The sequence below is a fragment of the Amphiprion ocellaris genome, chromosome 11 (genome assembly GCF_022539595.1).
Source record: "Amphiprion ocellaris isolate individual 3 ecotype Okinawa chromosome 11, ASM2253959v1, whole genome shotgun sequence".
Classification (NCBI taxonomy): Eukaryota; Metazoa; Chordata; class Actinopteri; family Pomacentridae; genus Amphiprion; species Amphiprion ocellaris.
In genome coordinates, this window is record NC_072776.1 from 24,679,242 (window position 1) to 24,694,732 (window position 15,491).

A 15,491-nucleotide genomic window follows, 5' to 3' on the forward strand; every position below is an offset into this window, starting at 1 on the left:
GTCTGTTGTTTTAAATGTGCAAAAGTAAAGTTTTTGGTGTCTTTCTGTAGAATGAGGCAGGATCATCATTGCCCTTCATACGTACCACAACGCTGATCTCCACCAGTGTGGCAGCTCCGAAGGCCAGCGCTGCAAAAATCATTCCTGTAGCCATTTTCCTCAGAGGCCTGCAGACACAGGGAGTAGGTGACAGCAGCCAACACCTTCATGCATTTTATTCATGACTGTAAGTCCAGTGCGTGTTTTCTGTCCGGTAAGTCATGCTTTATCACTTTATAAATCAGAATGATGATTTCCACATCATATATCCTGCCTGATAAGAGACCACCTCATTTTGATGCAGTGCCATCTGCTGCAAAAGTGTTTTTTACAACCTGAGCTAATCTCTAAAACACAAATAGAAAATCACACGTAATAAAAGAGGTTCATGCTATTTGTGTGTCTGAACCACCTGATACCACATAAGATCTGAAAGCGGTTTTAGTTCCTTTTTCTTGAGAAAAAAACTACTGAAATCAACTTTTAGCATGTATTCCAAACAAAGTTATGCAATCAGCTACTTTACATTTGTAAATGGAAAGTATATTTCCCACAGTCACTAACCTGTGCTCCTGAGGCGTATCCCTGGGACATATTTCTGAGGTCATATAATTCAATTTTCCAGTTTAAGAGGCTCCTTGCATGTGTATGGCTGCAATAAACATGGGAGTATCCACACAAAAAAAATTTTGATTCTACTCACGTGATCTTGATTCTGCAAAGGCCAACAAGCGGATATATGATGAGGTCAAAGATGGGCACAAAGACAAGAATCAGCAGAGCGTTGAGCATCTAGACAACAGCGAGAGAGAAAAACACGTCTATAAATGACTCTATAAAAGCTCACTAAAGCGCATAAAATCATAAAGGTGGCAGTTATCCACAAATAACAAGAGTGATTCAGATTCAGTATTGCTTGTGAAATGGTGAGATGGTGGGGATACACAGCTATAAAGGTGTTTTTGTGAGAATGATGGCATCACTTAGTCTAGTCAAACATCAGGCATCTTCAGGGCACATGTGTGTTTTCATGTGAAGTGAAAAATATGAAAAAAAAAACAGTGATCAGGGTTGGATGGTAGGTTTTCAGACTGTTACTACTATTTTATTGTGGTGCAATCAAGTACACTAGATTTAAAATCAGTGATTATAAGGAAGAAGAGCTGACGTTAAGCTTGAAGGGTATTTTAGGGCGTTGACATCTATATCAGAACACTGATGTTCATCTCACAGACCAGGCAACCATTAACATTTTATAGTTTAAAGGTGCAATGTTCTTTGCAGCTCAGTCACATGATGTCAGTGTAAATGAGCATATATTTCACTTGCTAAAGACCAGAAAAGCTGCAAGAAGTTTAGATGGCTGCAGTGCATTAAAGCATTGTAAGACATTACTTAAGTGTCTATGGGCACATGTTGGCTTTGTTTATTGTTACTCTAACAAGTCTATTTTATCTTAAACACTATAAAAACATCTAATTTGAGTGGAAGTGAAAGTGGAGCTTTAACCTCATATGTATTTGTTAAGACACAGACACACCTCCACATACACCGATCAAGCATAACATTATGACCACCTGCCTAATATTGTGTTGGTCCCCATTTTGCTGCTAAAACAGCCCTGACCCATCGATTCATGGACTCCACTAGACCCCTGAAGGTGTGCTGTGGTGTCTGGCACCACGATGTTAGCAGCAGATCCTTTAAGTCCTGGAAGCTGAGAGGTGGGTCCTCCATGGATCGGACTTGTTTGTCCAGCACATCCCACAGATGCTCGACTGGATTGAGATATGGGGAATTTGGAGGCCAAGTCAACACCTAAAACTGATTGTTGTGCTCCTCAAACCATTCCTGAATGATTTTTGTTTGTGGCATGGCGCATTATCCTGCTGAAAGAGGCTACAGCCATAATAAGGGAATACCGTTTTCCATGAAAGGGTGTACATGGTATGCACCAGTGCTGAGGTAGGTGGTACAGGTAGGAAACCTTGGGTCCTGCCATCCACATGGATGGCAGGACCCAAGGTTTCCCAGAACATTGTCCAAAGCATCACACTGTCTCCACTTGCCTTCTTTCCATAGTGCATCCTAGTGCCATGTGTTCCCCAGGTAAGCGACGCACCCAGTCATCCACATGATGAAAAAGAAAACATGATTCATCAGACCAGGCTTCCATTGCTTTGTGATCCAGTTCTGGTGCTCTCATGCCCATTGTTGGTCTTTCAGCGGTGCACAGAGGTCAGCATGGGCACCCTGACTGGTCTGCAGCTATGCAGCCCTATACGCAACAAACTGTGATGTACTGTGTATTCTGACGCCTTTCTATCAGAAGCAGCATAAACTTCTTCAGCAGTTTGAGAGACAGCAGCTCGTCTGTTGGATCAGACCACATGGGCCGGCTTTCACTCCCCACATGCATCAATGAGCCTTGGTCGCAGATGACCCTGTGGCCGATTCACCACTGTTCCTTCCTAGAATCACCTTTGATAGATACTTACCACAGCAGACCAGGAACACCCCAGCTGCAGTTGTGGAGATGCTGCGACCCAGTCGTCTAAGCATCACAATTTAGCCCTTGTCAAACTCGCTCAAATCCTTATGCTTGCCTATTTTTCTTGCTTCTAACATGTCAACTTTGAGGATAAAATGTTCACTTGCTGCCCAATATGTCCAACCCACTAACAGGTGTAATGATGAAGGTGTTATTCAGTGTTATTCACTTTATCTGTCAGTGGTCATAATGTTATGTCTGATCGGTGTATATATAAGATAGATGTCCTATAAACAAGTGCAGAAAACATAACCTGCTATCAAATGGAAGAAAGGAAAATACAGAACTCAGGTTATTTTAGTAAGTTATTGGACCCGTATCTATTCTTAGGTTTCACTTCATGTCCTTGTTAAAGTCCCTGTTTGGTTATTGATTAAAGCTCAAAGTTAGATATTTAGAGGTTTTTCCAAACCCCTTCATGCCTTGAAATGGCTTAAAATGAACCCCTTTTGCTTTGTCTGGAATGTGCACATCTATGAAATTGTAGCCTCTCTTTCTCCACCACTCGCTGCAGCTTGAGCTCAAATACTGTACTTCAGCCACACGTTTGACCCAGGAGTAGATTCTGAGGAAGTATAATGATGCATAAAACCTCACCCTGCACGTTGACAGAACTGCTTCTTTATCTTATCTTATGATTGATTTGTTACATATAAAACTCTGCAAGTCTGAATGTATGATTTTCATATTGTCATTGCTGTATAATGTAGTTTCAAGGTAGAAAAGCTCAGCCATAGCGCTTATTTTAATTTAAAAAAAAACACCAAATGGATATGTATAGCAAGACAAAAATTAGCTCTTCACAACAGGGGGTCTTTAACTTTTTACAGAGCTATGACCTTTTAAAACTCTGCACTCCAAGACTTGAAGGAATTAATAATCTCACTTTTAGAATACTTTAATACAATAGTGTAGTTCTGGTCAGTAGTTAATTAACTGTTTCAAAGTGACAAAAAATACCCAAATATTGACCACACACAGAATTCATCACATACTATATACGCCCCCCCCCACCCCCCACCCCACCCCACCCCACCCCACCCCACCCCACCCCACCCCACCCCACCCCACCCCACCCCTCACACACACACACACACACACACACACACACACACACACACACACACACACACACACAAAAGATTTAATTTATATTTTAATTTATACATTTACCATTTACTACTACTGATGGGAAAAAGTAACTTCCATATGATAACTATAAAACTAAAAAGCATCTACTGAACTCAACCTCTATTTCCAAGATCAACAATGAACTCACTGTGATGCTTTAATGAAGAATTGGGAGAATATACATGCATTATATACTTTATATGAAAATATTAGGTGGGGTACAAGGTGGCTTTTCACCTTATTCATTATTTTCTTATATCTGGACAAACATATTGCTAATATTATAGAAACTAAATTAGGCTGCACATACCTGCATCTGGTCAGGCTTGATACTGAAAGCATCTCCCTGTAATAAAATAAAACGATGATAGGACAGTCACTTAAAATTGAACATCATAAATCTAAACCTAACGACTGCATGATTTATCACAGCCATAAACAATGTAATTTCCTGGAGTGAAATGACAAATTGCAGCAACACCCAGGACGGATTTTGAAATCAAATAAACATCAAAACTCATTTAATGATATCAAAATGCAGATACGTTATCAGGCTTTTGATAATTTTGATGTTGTTACTTTATGTAAGAAAACTCTTACAAAAGCCATGTTCATCCTCGTGGCTTGAAGCGTCCAGCGGGAACCCTGTAATAAAGAAAATCACTGACTGTTACTGTCAAAACAATTTAAGGTGACAACTTCACTGTTAGCTTTGCAAAATGATCCTTCAACTAAGCAGATTCTTTGGTTTCTTAAAAAGGATAATCACAAAGAATCCATAAACTTTTGTCATGCTTTCAAAGAATTTGTGGCATTGTTTGTTTTTTTGTTTTTCTCCTGACAATTTAATTTAATTATTTGATTTAAATGAAAAATGACATCTGCAGGAATGAGATTCAGGAATGTCGAATGCAGGTTTGAGGTTTTTCATAATCAGATGGTTGTGTAGGAGTGTTAACCAAAGGAGAAGATAACAGATATTTATGAGATTTTGTGAGAAAGTTATGCCACAAGACATTGAATGTGAAATGTGAATTAAAACTCAGCAATGTCTTTTTCTCAGTACTTTGGTAAATGAAGCTTCTGATGTGATAATACTTGGATTAAATGTCTGATGTATAAATCAAGAGGGACTTAAATAGAAGTCAGATTAAAAATCGCAAGAATTTATTGCTATTACTCTAAACTACAGACTACTTTAGCTGTGTCCAAGCTGTACAATATAATCTGTACTGAAAACAATAAGATACAGAATATTTTAACGCTTTATATGTCTTTATAGCATCTTTTACATTATTCTGGTGCACTAGTTTTTGTTGTTGTAAAAAGTGGGGTGGTATTTGTCTGTCATTTTAAAAATAAGAATTCAGAATTTTGGATTTGTTTCGCTTTGTACTGGACAGATGTTCTTATGTCAAGTGGAAGCTAGGTAGCTTAGCTTACAGTAAAGACTAAAAAACAATTGGACACAGCTAACTTCGCTCTGTCCAGTGCGAACAAACATCTGCTTACCAGCACCGTTTAAAGTTCACTAATGCTTTACCTTTTACCTTTTTAAAAAAAAAAAAATTTTACTTTGTCACTTACTCTAAAGGATAATCAGAGTTTTTAAAGTGCCCATATTATGCATTTTTTTGTTTTTTCCTTTTCATGCAGTTAGTCCATGGGCCTGGACCCAAAATTTAAGGCATCGGTACCACCCGAGGTGACCAATTCTTTTTGGTATTTTTAACTTGCTATAGGTCTCTAGTTTGCATTTTGATGTGATAGCCCTTGCAGACTCACAGCTTAATATATGTTATCACTCGTTTAATGGACATGCCTCCACAATAAAAGGTGTGGGGTCTGAGCCAAAAGTCCTATCAACCCGACAGGATGGAATTTGATGGGATTTTTCCTTATTACGAAAAAATAAGCAATGCCACATGCTACACATCATCACCTGTATAATAACTTTACAGCACAGAACAACACTATAACAAACATGAGACTGAGAAAGATTTTGTTGCTATGGTAGCAAGATTTTCTGTAAGCAGGACAGAACAATAGAATAGTGAAAGTTTGACAAACAGATTCAAAGTTAAATTCTATTGAAGTTAAAAACCAAAGACTAACCATGTCTTGTGATTTTTGGTCAGTGTGATACAGCATATTATAACTTCCAGTTAATCATACAAAATACCTATTTAAGTGTTGTCAAAACAGCCAAAATTGTGATAAAAAGTTCAAAATGTAACCCAATTATAACAGACTGCTACCAGAACTGATCATATGCCAAAAACACTGTTGCAAAGACTATATCCATTACTAAGTCGAATTTTCAAATGCTCTTGCAGTTTTTATTCTAATTACATTTTTAATCAATTCTGTTCTGTTGTGCTGTGTGGGCACTTATTCCAGATTCAAAGGTAATTTTCTGAGAACAGTACAGGGTCATAATGAGACAAAAACATAAAATACAGGTAGGACTCGTTTCTTACATGATACTGCCACCATCGTGTTTAACTGTAGGGACGGTGTTCTTTGGGTTCTACGCCTCTCCCTTGTTTCTCTAAACATAAGCAGCGTCTCTACGGCCAAAGAGCTCTCGTTTGGTCTCATCTGACCAAAGGACACACTTCCAGTATTCCTTATCTTTCTCCTGGTTGTCCTTAGCATACTTCAGTCTGGCTTGAAGGTGTCTCTTCTGTAGAAGTGGAGGGTTAGGGCTCAGTCCATTTCTGTGCTAGGCTCTCGTGACTGTCTTCTTTGACACTACAACTCCTGACTTGGTTAAGTCACTAATGTTTTGGTAGTTGTTCTAGCATCTCTCACAAGTTTTTTTTTTTTTCCAGTTTTTGAAATCTTTGGCTTCCTCCCTCTGCCAGACTTGTTCTGTACTGTGTGGCTCTCTTTGAATTTCTTGATGAGACTTCTCACTCCACTTCTTGACACTTGGAAACACTGTGATAACTTTGTAGACCCTTCTCCTGCTTTGGAAGTATCAACAATTCTTTTTTTCTTTTTGTTTTTGGCATGGTACTTGTGACAGCACAGTTTTTATACTGTGTATATAGTGACCGACAACCCTCATTTTTAAATTGGTTGATTGATTACAAGCTGTGAGCACTGCAAAGTTAAAGCACATGACTGGACAACAGTGGTTTGTGTTTTGGCTCAAAAAAAGGTAAATTCTTAAGGGGGCTAATAACTTTGACCCTGGTAGTTCTTGGTTTTTGTTAAATAATTTTGTTTCTCTGTGCAAAGTAAAATAATGTAAGCATCCAAAATAAAACTAGGATGTTTGGAAAAGCTGTTAAAAATTCCTTGACCTGTTTAACAGCACTTAAGATTTTTTTCTGGGAAAAAAATAACTAAAATTTCATAGGGTGGCTAGTAATTTTGTCTTCAACTGTACTATACTTTTTTTAAAAATTATTTGAGTTGTCTATCACTAAACATCTTTAAGGATGAAGAAAAAAATATTACAGGTTAAATACTTACTTGGAAAATGATTGAAACTGTTCCAAAAGAGAGAGCTGGGGGGTCAGTGGAAGACTTATTGATTGAATTTGGAATTTGGTACGTCTTACAGTATTAATATTTTCCTGCCAAAGATGTTGCAATTTTGCAGTTCAGAGTGTAGGGTGCTGGCAAATGTGGTGTTTGTCTACATTCAGTCAGAAATAGGTACAGCTAGACAGCCTTTAAAAAAATGTAATTTTGCAACTGTGGGCCTCAGAGGGTTAAATGGATTGCAATGCAGCAGTTATGGTGAATGTGACAGTTTCACAAATAAGTGATAAAGCTGCCAGTGTGGAAAGGCTATCACATCTTAATGTACTTATATTAACCCAATGTACATTTTAGTACCACTTAGGTTTGGTCACCTGAGATGGTACCAATATCTGGTCTGGCCCATGGGCTAAATGTGTTATATCTTTTTAGGGTATTTAAAAATTCCACCAAAGTCCACATCAAATAGAGTTATTCTGTCCCACAGAAAACACTGCTTCTTATCTGTCTGAAACACCTCGTTTCAAGTCCAGGTTCTTCTACTGTTACTTATTTACATCATTATGTAACACCTGGCTTGTTTGACACATTCTCAAACAAACAATATAATGCTATAAGACCTATAAGGACATGAGAAACATTGTATGACAAATATTGACCTGTTTTATTCGGCCAGCTGACCAATCAGAGCACACTGGGCATTTTGGGAAACAAGCTTTAAAGAGACAGGAGTTAAAATGGAGCATTTCAGAAAGAATGTGAATAGAGATGATGCAACAGTGTGCAGTACCGAGAAATATAACATATTTTTTGGGCATTACAGTATGTAAATAGACTAGTATGTAGTAGACCCCAAATATACAATTATAGACCTATAAATGTGCATAATATGGGGTCTTTAAGATTCATCCTGCAGGAACATGACTGTCTGAACCAAATTGAAGTCATCGTTGTTGAGCTATTTCAGATTCATATCCATCTCTAGAGCCTCTTCTAACTTTAGCGCATTCGGCATGAGTGCATAGTGTATAAATTATAGAGTTGTCTTTTGTCTTCCTGTACCTGCTGATCAAACAGAGCCCAGAACATTGGCAGGGGGATATAGAGCACCAGAACCCGAAGAACCATCTTAATCTCCTGAATCAGACGCTTCTGTTGATGCAGAAACACACAGACCAGATAGTTTAGTGCTGCAATCAAGACACAAACATGCATTCAACTTTGTTAAGTCCCATCCTTGAGATAGACTCTCAAACAGATGCTAATTTCTATGTGGAAAAGCTAATAGCAGTTGTGCTCTGGTGTTACCGAGTACTTCTCTTCGGCCCAGTCCAACCAGTGGCTCCTCCGAGGTTCGTGCTTCGATCTGTACCAGCGGTTTCTGAGGGCAAACTGCAAAAAAATTAAATAAAATCAAACAACCACACTAAAAATGTCAAACAGACCGCAAATAAGTAGAAGCAAAGTGCACATTCTTATGTTTATTACATCCCAAAATGATTCTTGACAATTATTAGCCCTAAATCAATGTGTGTTTGCACTTTTATTAAATCCTCAGATACGTTGGAGGAGAAGAGGGAGATGACTCACTCCAACGCAATTGCAGACTTCCAACAGGATGTTTCCTTGGAGAGGATTCTTCTTGTACATACCGCTGCCAGCAATGAACACAACTGCAAAAGATGAATGCAGAGTTACATTGGAGTCAGAGGTTGTGAAGAAGTGAACAGTTTGTGTTAGAAATGGCTCCTGCAAATAAACTCGCCTGCTATCAGAACAACCATATGCTTACATCAGCTTAACAACACGAAACAGCACTATTTTGCAATCGCTTATCTTATAAAGACATATTATCGTCTCCTGTGATTTCTGAAACACTTTGGGGTAGTAAATTCTAACGTGTTGTAAACAGGCTTCAAGCTGCCAACACTAAAACTACTACTCTGTCTCACCCTCGCTGCAATATGTCTGTGGCTTCTCTAGTACTAAATCAGAGTTTGTTTTCACAGGGAGCAGCCAGCCAAGCATGAATCCCATGAGGATCAGGGGTGACGAGGACTCAGAGACAACTGACTGTCAGGATGTATGTGGACGGGCCTTGATCATGAGGGAGTCCAGCCTGGAAAAATACGTCGTCAGCATGCGGATCTCAGCCTGAACAGTCTGACTGTGACAGTTAATTGGGACACTGATATAAGTTTGCATAATTAGCCAATAGCTTATTGCAGCTATAGCATTTTAAATACATTTTTTTTGTATATAATAGAAACTTATTAAATGTTTTATAGGCTGCAAAATTTTAGTCTTGCTTGTGGCCCATAAGTGCATCAGGAATTTTAAATTTGTGCTGTAGATTTTAAAACTTGCTTAAAACCACTAAACCTACTGAATTAAGACCAACTAAAGACACCAAAGTCAGTTTGAATGTTGGTAATGATGCACTGGACATTAGAACATTTGCATTTGGTGACACATTAACAAAAAGTATTGAAACCTAGGTTTTGAACCAGAAAAGACAAATACAAAGCAAATATATCCCAACTGAATTTACAGAGGTACAATACACCCATATAACTCCTTTTGCATTCAACATTGTCTGTAACATGTTGGAATTTCCACTGAAGTTCACAGTTTATTTATGGTCACCTTTACTGTCAAAATCAACTGTTAATTTATAGTCACTATAATTTACATGGTCATAGTGTCTTTAAAGGCCACTAATTTTACACAAAATCTGCTTCTAGTTCTTTAGGAGTTTTACTGTCCATTTAGAAAAGTTGTAAAATGTGTTTTGAAGCTCTAGAGGGAGCTGTGCAAATTGTGATAAATTACCTCGTGTAATGTCATGCGAGTCAGCGCCAGTTCAAGCTAAAGACTACAAGTTTGAAAACAAACAAGTACCAGACCTCTGTTGCCTGTTTCTTATCTCTGCTTGAGGCTTTGTCATTATCAATCAATCAATCAATCAATCAAAAATCAATCAAAATTTATTTATAGAGCACTTCACAACACTCAAGGTGACCTAAGTGCTTTCCAGTTAAAATCCAACAGTAAAATTAGAAATAAAAGCAAATTAAAAGAAAGCAACAATAGAACACGTCAAGAAAACAAAATCAAATAAAATCAAATAAAATCAGATAAAACATAAGATAAAATGTCACCACATTACTGAGTATTAAAAGCCAGTCTGAAAACATCTGTTTTGAGCCGGGCTTCGATAAAGCCAAAGTCGGTGATGGTGCGCATGTCAGGGGGCACTTTGTTCCAAAGTCTGGGCCCAGAAACTGAAAAGGCTTGATCACCCCAGTGTTTGTACCTGGCCCTAGGGACTTACAGAAACAGCTGATTTCTGGACCTTATCGCCCTGTTAGGGTTTTGGACAGAGAGAAGCTCAGTCAAATAAATAGGCGCAAGGTCATTGAGGGTTTTAAAAACGAAAAATAAAATTTTAAAATCTATCCTAAAAGAAACTGGAATCTAGTGGAATAAAAAGAGGACTGGGGTGATGTGCTGATGCCTTGAACTGTTCATCAGGAAATGGGCTGCCGCATTTTGCACCAACTGGAGGCGGCTCAGGGCAGACTGGGAAACACCAACATTAAGAGCGTTGCAGTAATCTATTCGTGAGCTGATAAAAGCATGAATAGTCCTTTCAAGGTTGGTGCAATTTAAAAAAGGCTTTACTTTGGATAAAAGACGTAATTGATAAAAACTTACTCTGACCACGTTGTCGATCTGTTTGAGAAATGTAAAACTGCTGTCAAAAATAACCCCGAGGTTCTTTACAGACAGTATTAATTTTGAAGACACAGAGTCTGAATCTGCAAGAACATTGTCACCAAATAAAATGTACTCAGTCTTGACTTCATTTCGATGGAGGAAATTTTTCCCCAGCCATGACTTAATGTCATTGATGCTGTTTGTGAGGGATTGAAGAGCACCACTTTTGTTTGAGAACACCGGTAAATACAACTGGAAATCATCGGCGTAGCAGTGAAATGCTAAATTATGCCTTGCTATAATTGACCCCAGTGGCAACATATAAAGGGAAAATAGCAAAGGGCCCAAAATGGAGCCCTGGGGAACTCTACAAAACAAAGAGGCAACAGCGGAGGATAGGTCGCCAATCATTACGGAAAAAGTCATTAATCAGTCATGGGTTTCTCTCTATAATGTAATATTATATGGACTTCTCATTTATAGAAATGTGAAGTCCTTTGGGTGACTTATGGTGTGAACTGGCGCCCTATAAATAAAATCTTATTGAATTTAATTAATGCTGTGTGCAATACAACAGATAATTTTCTTCTTAACTATAAATATGGCAATAGTATGGGACAGCAATGCTAAATCAGCCAAGTACTGTCTTTTTCTAGTAAAGGTCAAACATCTGCCTCAGGACATTATCGTGGCTCTCAAGTTACCTAATTTTAGTAATAATTGCCAAACATGTAATGGAAGACAAACAGTCTACAGCCATTCTAGCTGCTCTGTCAGACTGTATTGTGGCATGCATGTTAACATGCTGCTATAATGTTTACCATGATCACTACTTGTTAGTTTTCTCACATTAGCTAAAAGACTAAGTACATCTGACACTTAGTTTTGCAAGTGGTTTCCAATAAACAAATTAAATAAATGGATAACAATTTTAATGGTGATGGTGCTAGATGAAAAGTCAGGGAATCACCAGACTTATTACAACTAATTTGGAGTGGGGCATAAATATTTGCACCAAATTTCACAGCAATCCATCTATCAGTTGTTGAAACTTTTTACTGAAAGCCACAAAGGTTGAACCTCCAGATGATCTCGGAGGGAACTTTAGCTGATTACCAAAGACTTCATCCACTGGAAACCATAAATGTTCGACAAACTTGCCTGATATTTCATTTAATACATGTTGAGGTCTAAGCGGTTGACTGACCAACAGGTCGACTTTGCCAAGTCAAGGCAAATATACTTATAATTATTATTTAAAAGTCCTTATTTTACAGGCAGATAGACTTGTATATCATCTGCAAAAAAAAACTGAAAGGAATGTTGTGTTTCTTAAATATGGACTTCAAGGGCAGGATATATAATGAAAACAACACTGGGCCTAAAATGCAGCCTTGAGGTACTCCACAGGGGCTGCAGTGGCCTTAAAGCATTGACACAAGCAGGGCTCAAAGGGAAAATAGTATTAGCAGAATTTTTGGACCTATGAATGAACTGTTTTCCTTTTACTGCTTTAAGGAATATTTGTGATTGGATGATGCTGCAGCTGGAGAGAAACTCACCTAAAGCCACAACCATCAAAGCTGCAGGAACTCCAAAGGCCAGAGCATAGCAGTCACCACCGAAACACTGAACATCACCTGCAGATGTAGAATCATGTCATTCAAATAGACTAGGCATGTATTTAACATATTTTGAAGTTTATTACTGTGAATGCTCACCTCTCAATATGGGTGTAATTATAGTTGACAAGAGGCTCCCAGCATTGATTGACATGTAGAAAATCGAGAAGAATTTCTGTCTCTCTCTGACCTAGAGGTGATGAACCAATAATCAGGAGTTAAACTGTGATCACCGTGTAAAAACAGGATCAATGGGGACACTACAAAATTTACATTTGGTCAGCTAACAGCTGCCAGTTTATATTTCCAGCAGATAACTCTTGAGAAACATGTTCTGCCAACTGTTTTGCTTTGTTTATCTGCTGTTTAGTGTCAGGCAGGTAGTGTAAACTGACTATATTACTGCTTGTCTGGGGAAAACAGCCATCTGCTGCTGCTGGAAACAAGGCTGTTGATAAGGATTAGACTAAAGCAGAGATTAACTGTACCAACATCCAAAACAAGGAGTAAAAACATCCTAAAACTGTTCATACAGCCCGAGATGTGAACACTAAAATGCCTTTGAGATTCAGTGTTTATATGAAAATTTAGTGCACCTAAATGCACAATGCATGACTGTAATAGCTCCTTTGCCATCTAATTGGAGAATTCATTGCCAAGAGTCTGCTAATATAAGCTTTACAAGGAACAGCAGATCTCCGGGTATTTTCATCCTTAAATCTTTAAAGCTTCATTCGGTAACATATTCCTGTAACGCTGCATTGAATTTTTATGTGGCTCAAAAATGAAGCAGCTGTTATAGACACCATTATTCTTTTCTTTTAGGGCAGAACACATAAAAATACACCCTGTAAATAACCTAGTACATTTCTTTATTTGCTAAAGATAACTGCTGTATTTTATTTTGGCGCTTTACCTTTGTTTACAATCAGTTAAATGTAACTTCCGGTTGATGCTTTTATTTTGAAGAGATTACATCCTGTTGCAACCAAACGCAAACAAGCTTACCAGCAATAAAAAGACAAAGAAGGAAAAGGGCACGGAGAGAAATCAGCACCTAAATATGTGTTTTGCACTTAGCAGCCCCTTTGAAAGATGCACAAGGTATGTTTTTGTGTAAAGAATAGCAATTCAAGTCATGAAATTTGTTGAATTTTATCGCTAAAGCTAAGGTTTATCGAAGTTGTTAATGTTTGCAAGAGTATAGCGTTTAGCTTACATATTGTTTTGTGTATTCTCTAGCTTTTACGGTGAAATTTGAGGGTTTACTGTCAATAAACCTGAAAACTCATCAGTAAGTGTCATCCTTCAATCAAGGGGGTATGCTACACACCCTATAAAACTCACAAGTACCTGGAAGCTGTTTGAAAGTAATTTTGACAACATTTTCTACTTGATGACCCAAACAAAATCTTCCATTAGTGTTTTGTTTTTTTACTGAACCTTTTTTTTCCAGCATATGCATGACTTTCACAGCTTAGTTTTCTATCTCTGTGTTCTTCATACAGTACAAACTAAAAGGCTTTCAAGAAGAAGTGCATATTATTCTCACGTGCTCATCCTCAAACTGGTCTCCTCCGAATGCTGCCACACAGGGTTTGATTCCTCCAGTGCCAAAAGCGATGAGGATCAGGCCCAACATGGACAAAGCACTAGGATAAACACAAAATAATAACAAACTGCTGACACAAAAGGAGAATTATTATGGAAATGCAGGGTAGATTGTAATACTTAGCAATAAGTAAATTAGTTGACAGAAGTTATTCAACAAATAAAAATTAGAAATATTTACTACTTCTGCTCAAATTTTTCTTGCCTTTGCTGTATTTAACTCTGAATTTATCATCTTTTGATTTAGGCCGATGCAGCACTGGCTGTGGTAGCTGTAATGTGCTTTATTCACTGATATTAACATTAACACAACATAACTAAACTGTGCCTAATTTTAGCTAGTTTTCACACTTTTCAATCAACTTTCACATCTCTGTAATATCAATCAATCAAAGTTTGCCTATTACTGTGTGACTGCATCAGCTCCAGATAACTTACATGTGCACGTCCCGGCCGCCCACAGTGGGAATGGCTCCCACCGACTTCACTACATGGCCTATCACATAAACAATGGACAGGTAGATGATGGTCCTGTTGGGAGCAAACTGTGATTATGTACTTTCAGAGGAACACTCTTACTATTATTTAAACTCAGTCCATGTGTGATCACAGTGATTCATGTCCATTAATAGGTAGTGTTGGTCGATTTAGTCCAACCTCTTTAGTTGAAGGGATGAAATATTGCATGATGCATTATAAACTGACATTATGGGACACTGACAATTTTCCATACTGCAAAATTTTCTGTACTTTGAAAAAAGCCATACACTTTCACTGTACTGGGGTGACAAACATATAATCTTAAAACCTCTGCACAAAAAAAATTGCATGACTTGATACTGATTGTGTTCATTCAATTTGGTTGGACCACAGATTGTATAAAATAGATAGCTGTAACCACCATGACTACACTCACTAGTTTGCGGACTGCCAATTTGAAGACTCAAGTTTGGAATAGGGTTCCAACGCAAATTGGGCTGGCCAGTTATTGGATATGATGTTCAGAATTTTTCTGATAATTGGTATTCTTACTTTTAATGGATTCCAGATAAAAGAAAGGAATTTTAAAAATGCGCTTACTTTGGTTCTGACACAGTTGCCTACTCAAGGATTGATAAAGTCTTATTTTAATAAACCATGTGTCACGGCCCCAGCATGACCACTCCCTTCTACTGTCTGCTCCTGCCTATTCGGTGCGTCTGCAGATGAGCATGGATGGAGAGCAGCTGCGGGAGCCGCACACCTGTAGATCATCATCATCATCATCATCATCATCATCATCATCAACTCCGCCATAAAACCGGCGCTGCACTACGCACAGC

General features: G+C 38.1%; 1 protein-coding gene across 1 annotated transcript in view; it reads right to left on the reverse strand.

Moving 5' to 3' along the window:
• slc15a2 (solute carrier family 15 member 2) overlaps positions 1–15,491 on the reverse strand; it is a 41,262-nt gene that overhangs the window by 12,791 nt on the left and 12,980 nt on the right. Inside the window, exons 5-15 of the mRNA XM_023274568.3 lie at positions 14,608–14,700; positions 14,111–14,210; positions 12,658–12,748; positions 12,499–12,576; positions 8,807–8,889; positions 8,525–8,608; positions 8,279–8,368; positions 4,322–4,366; positions 4,032–4,067; positions 743–831; positions 86–167 (exon numbers count right to left, since the gene is read on the reverse strand). Of these exons, the coding sequence (XP_023130336.1) occupies positions 86–167; positions 743–831; positions 4,032–4,067; positions 4,322–4,366; positions 8,279–8,368; positions 8,525–8,608; positions 8,807–8,889; positions 12,499–12,576; positions 12,658–12,748; positions 14,111–14,210; positions 14,608–14,700 (871 nt within the window). The remainder of the gene's footprint in view (positions 1–85; positions 168–742; positions 832–4,031; positions 4,068–4,321; positions 4,367–8,278; positions 8,369–8,524; positions 8,609–8,806; positions 8,890–12,498; positions 12,577–12,657; positions 12,749–14,110; positions 14,211–14,607; positions 14,701–15,491) is intronic.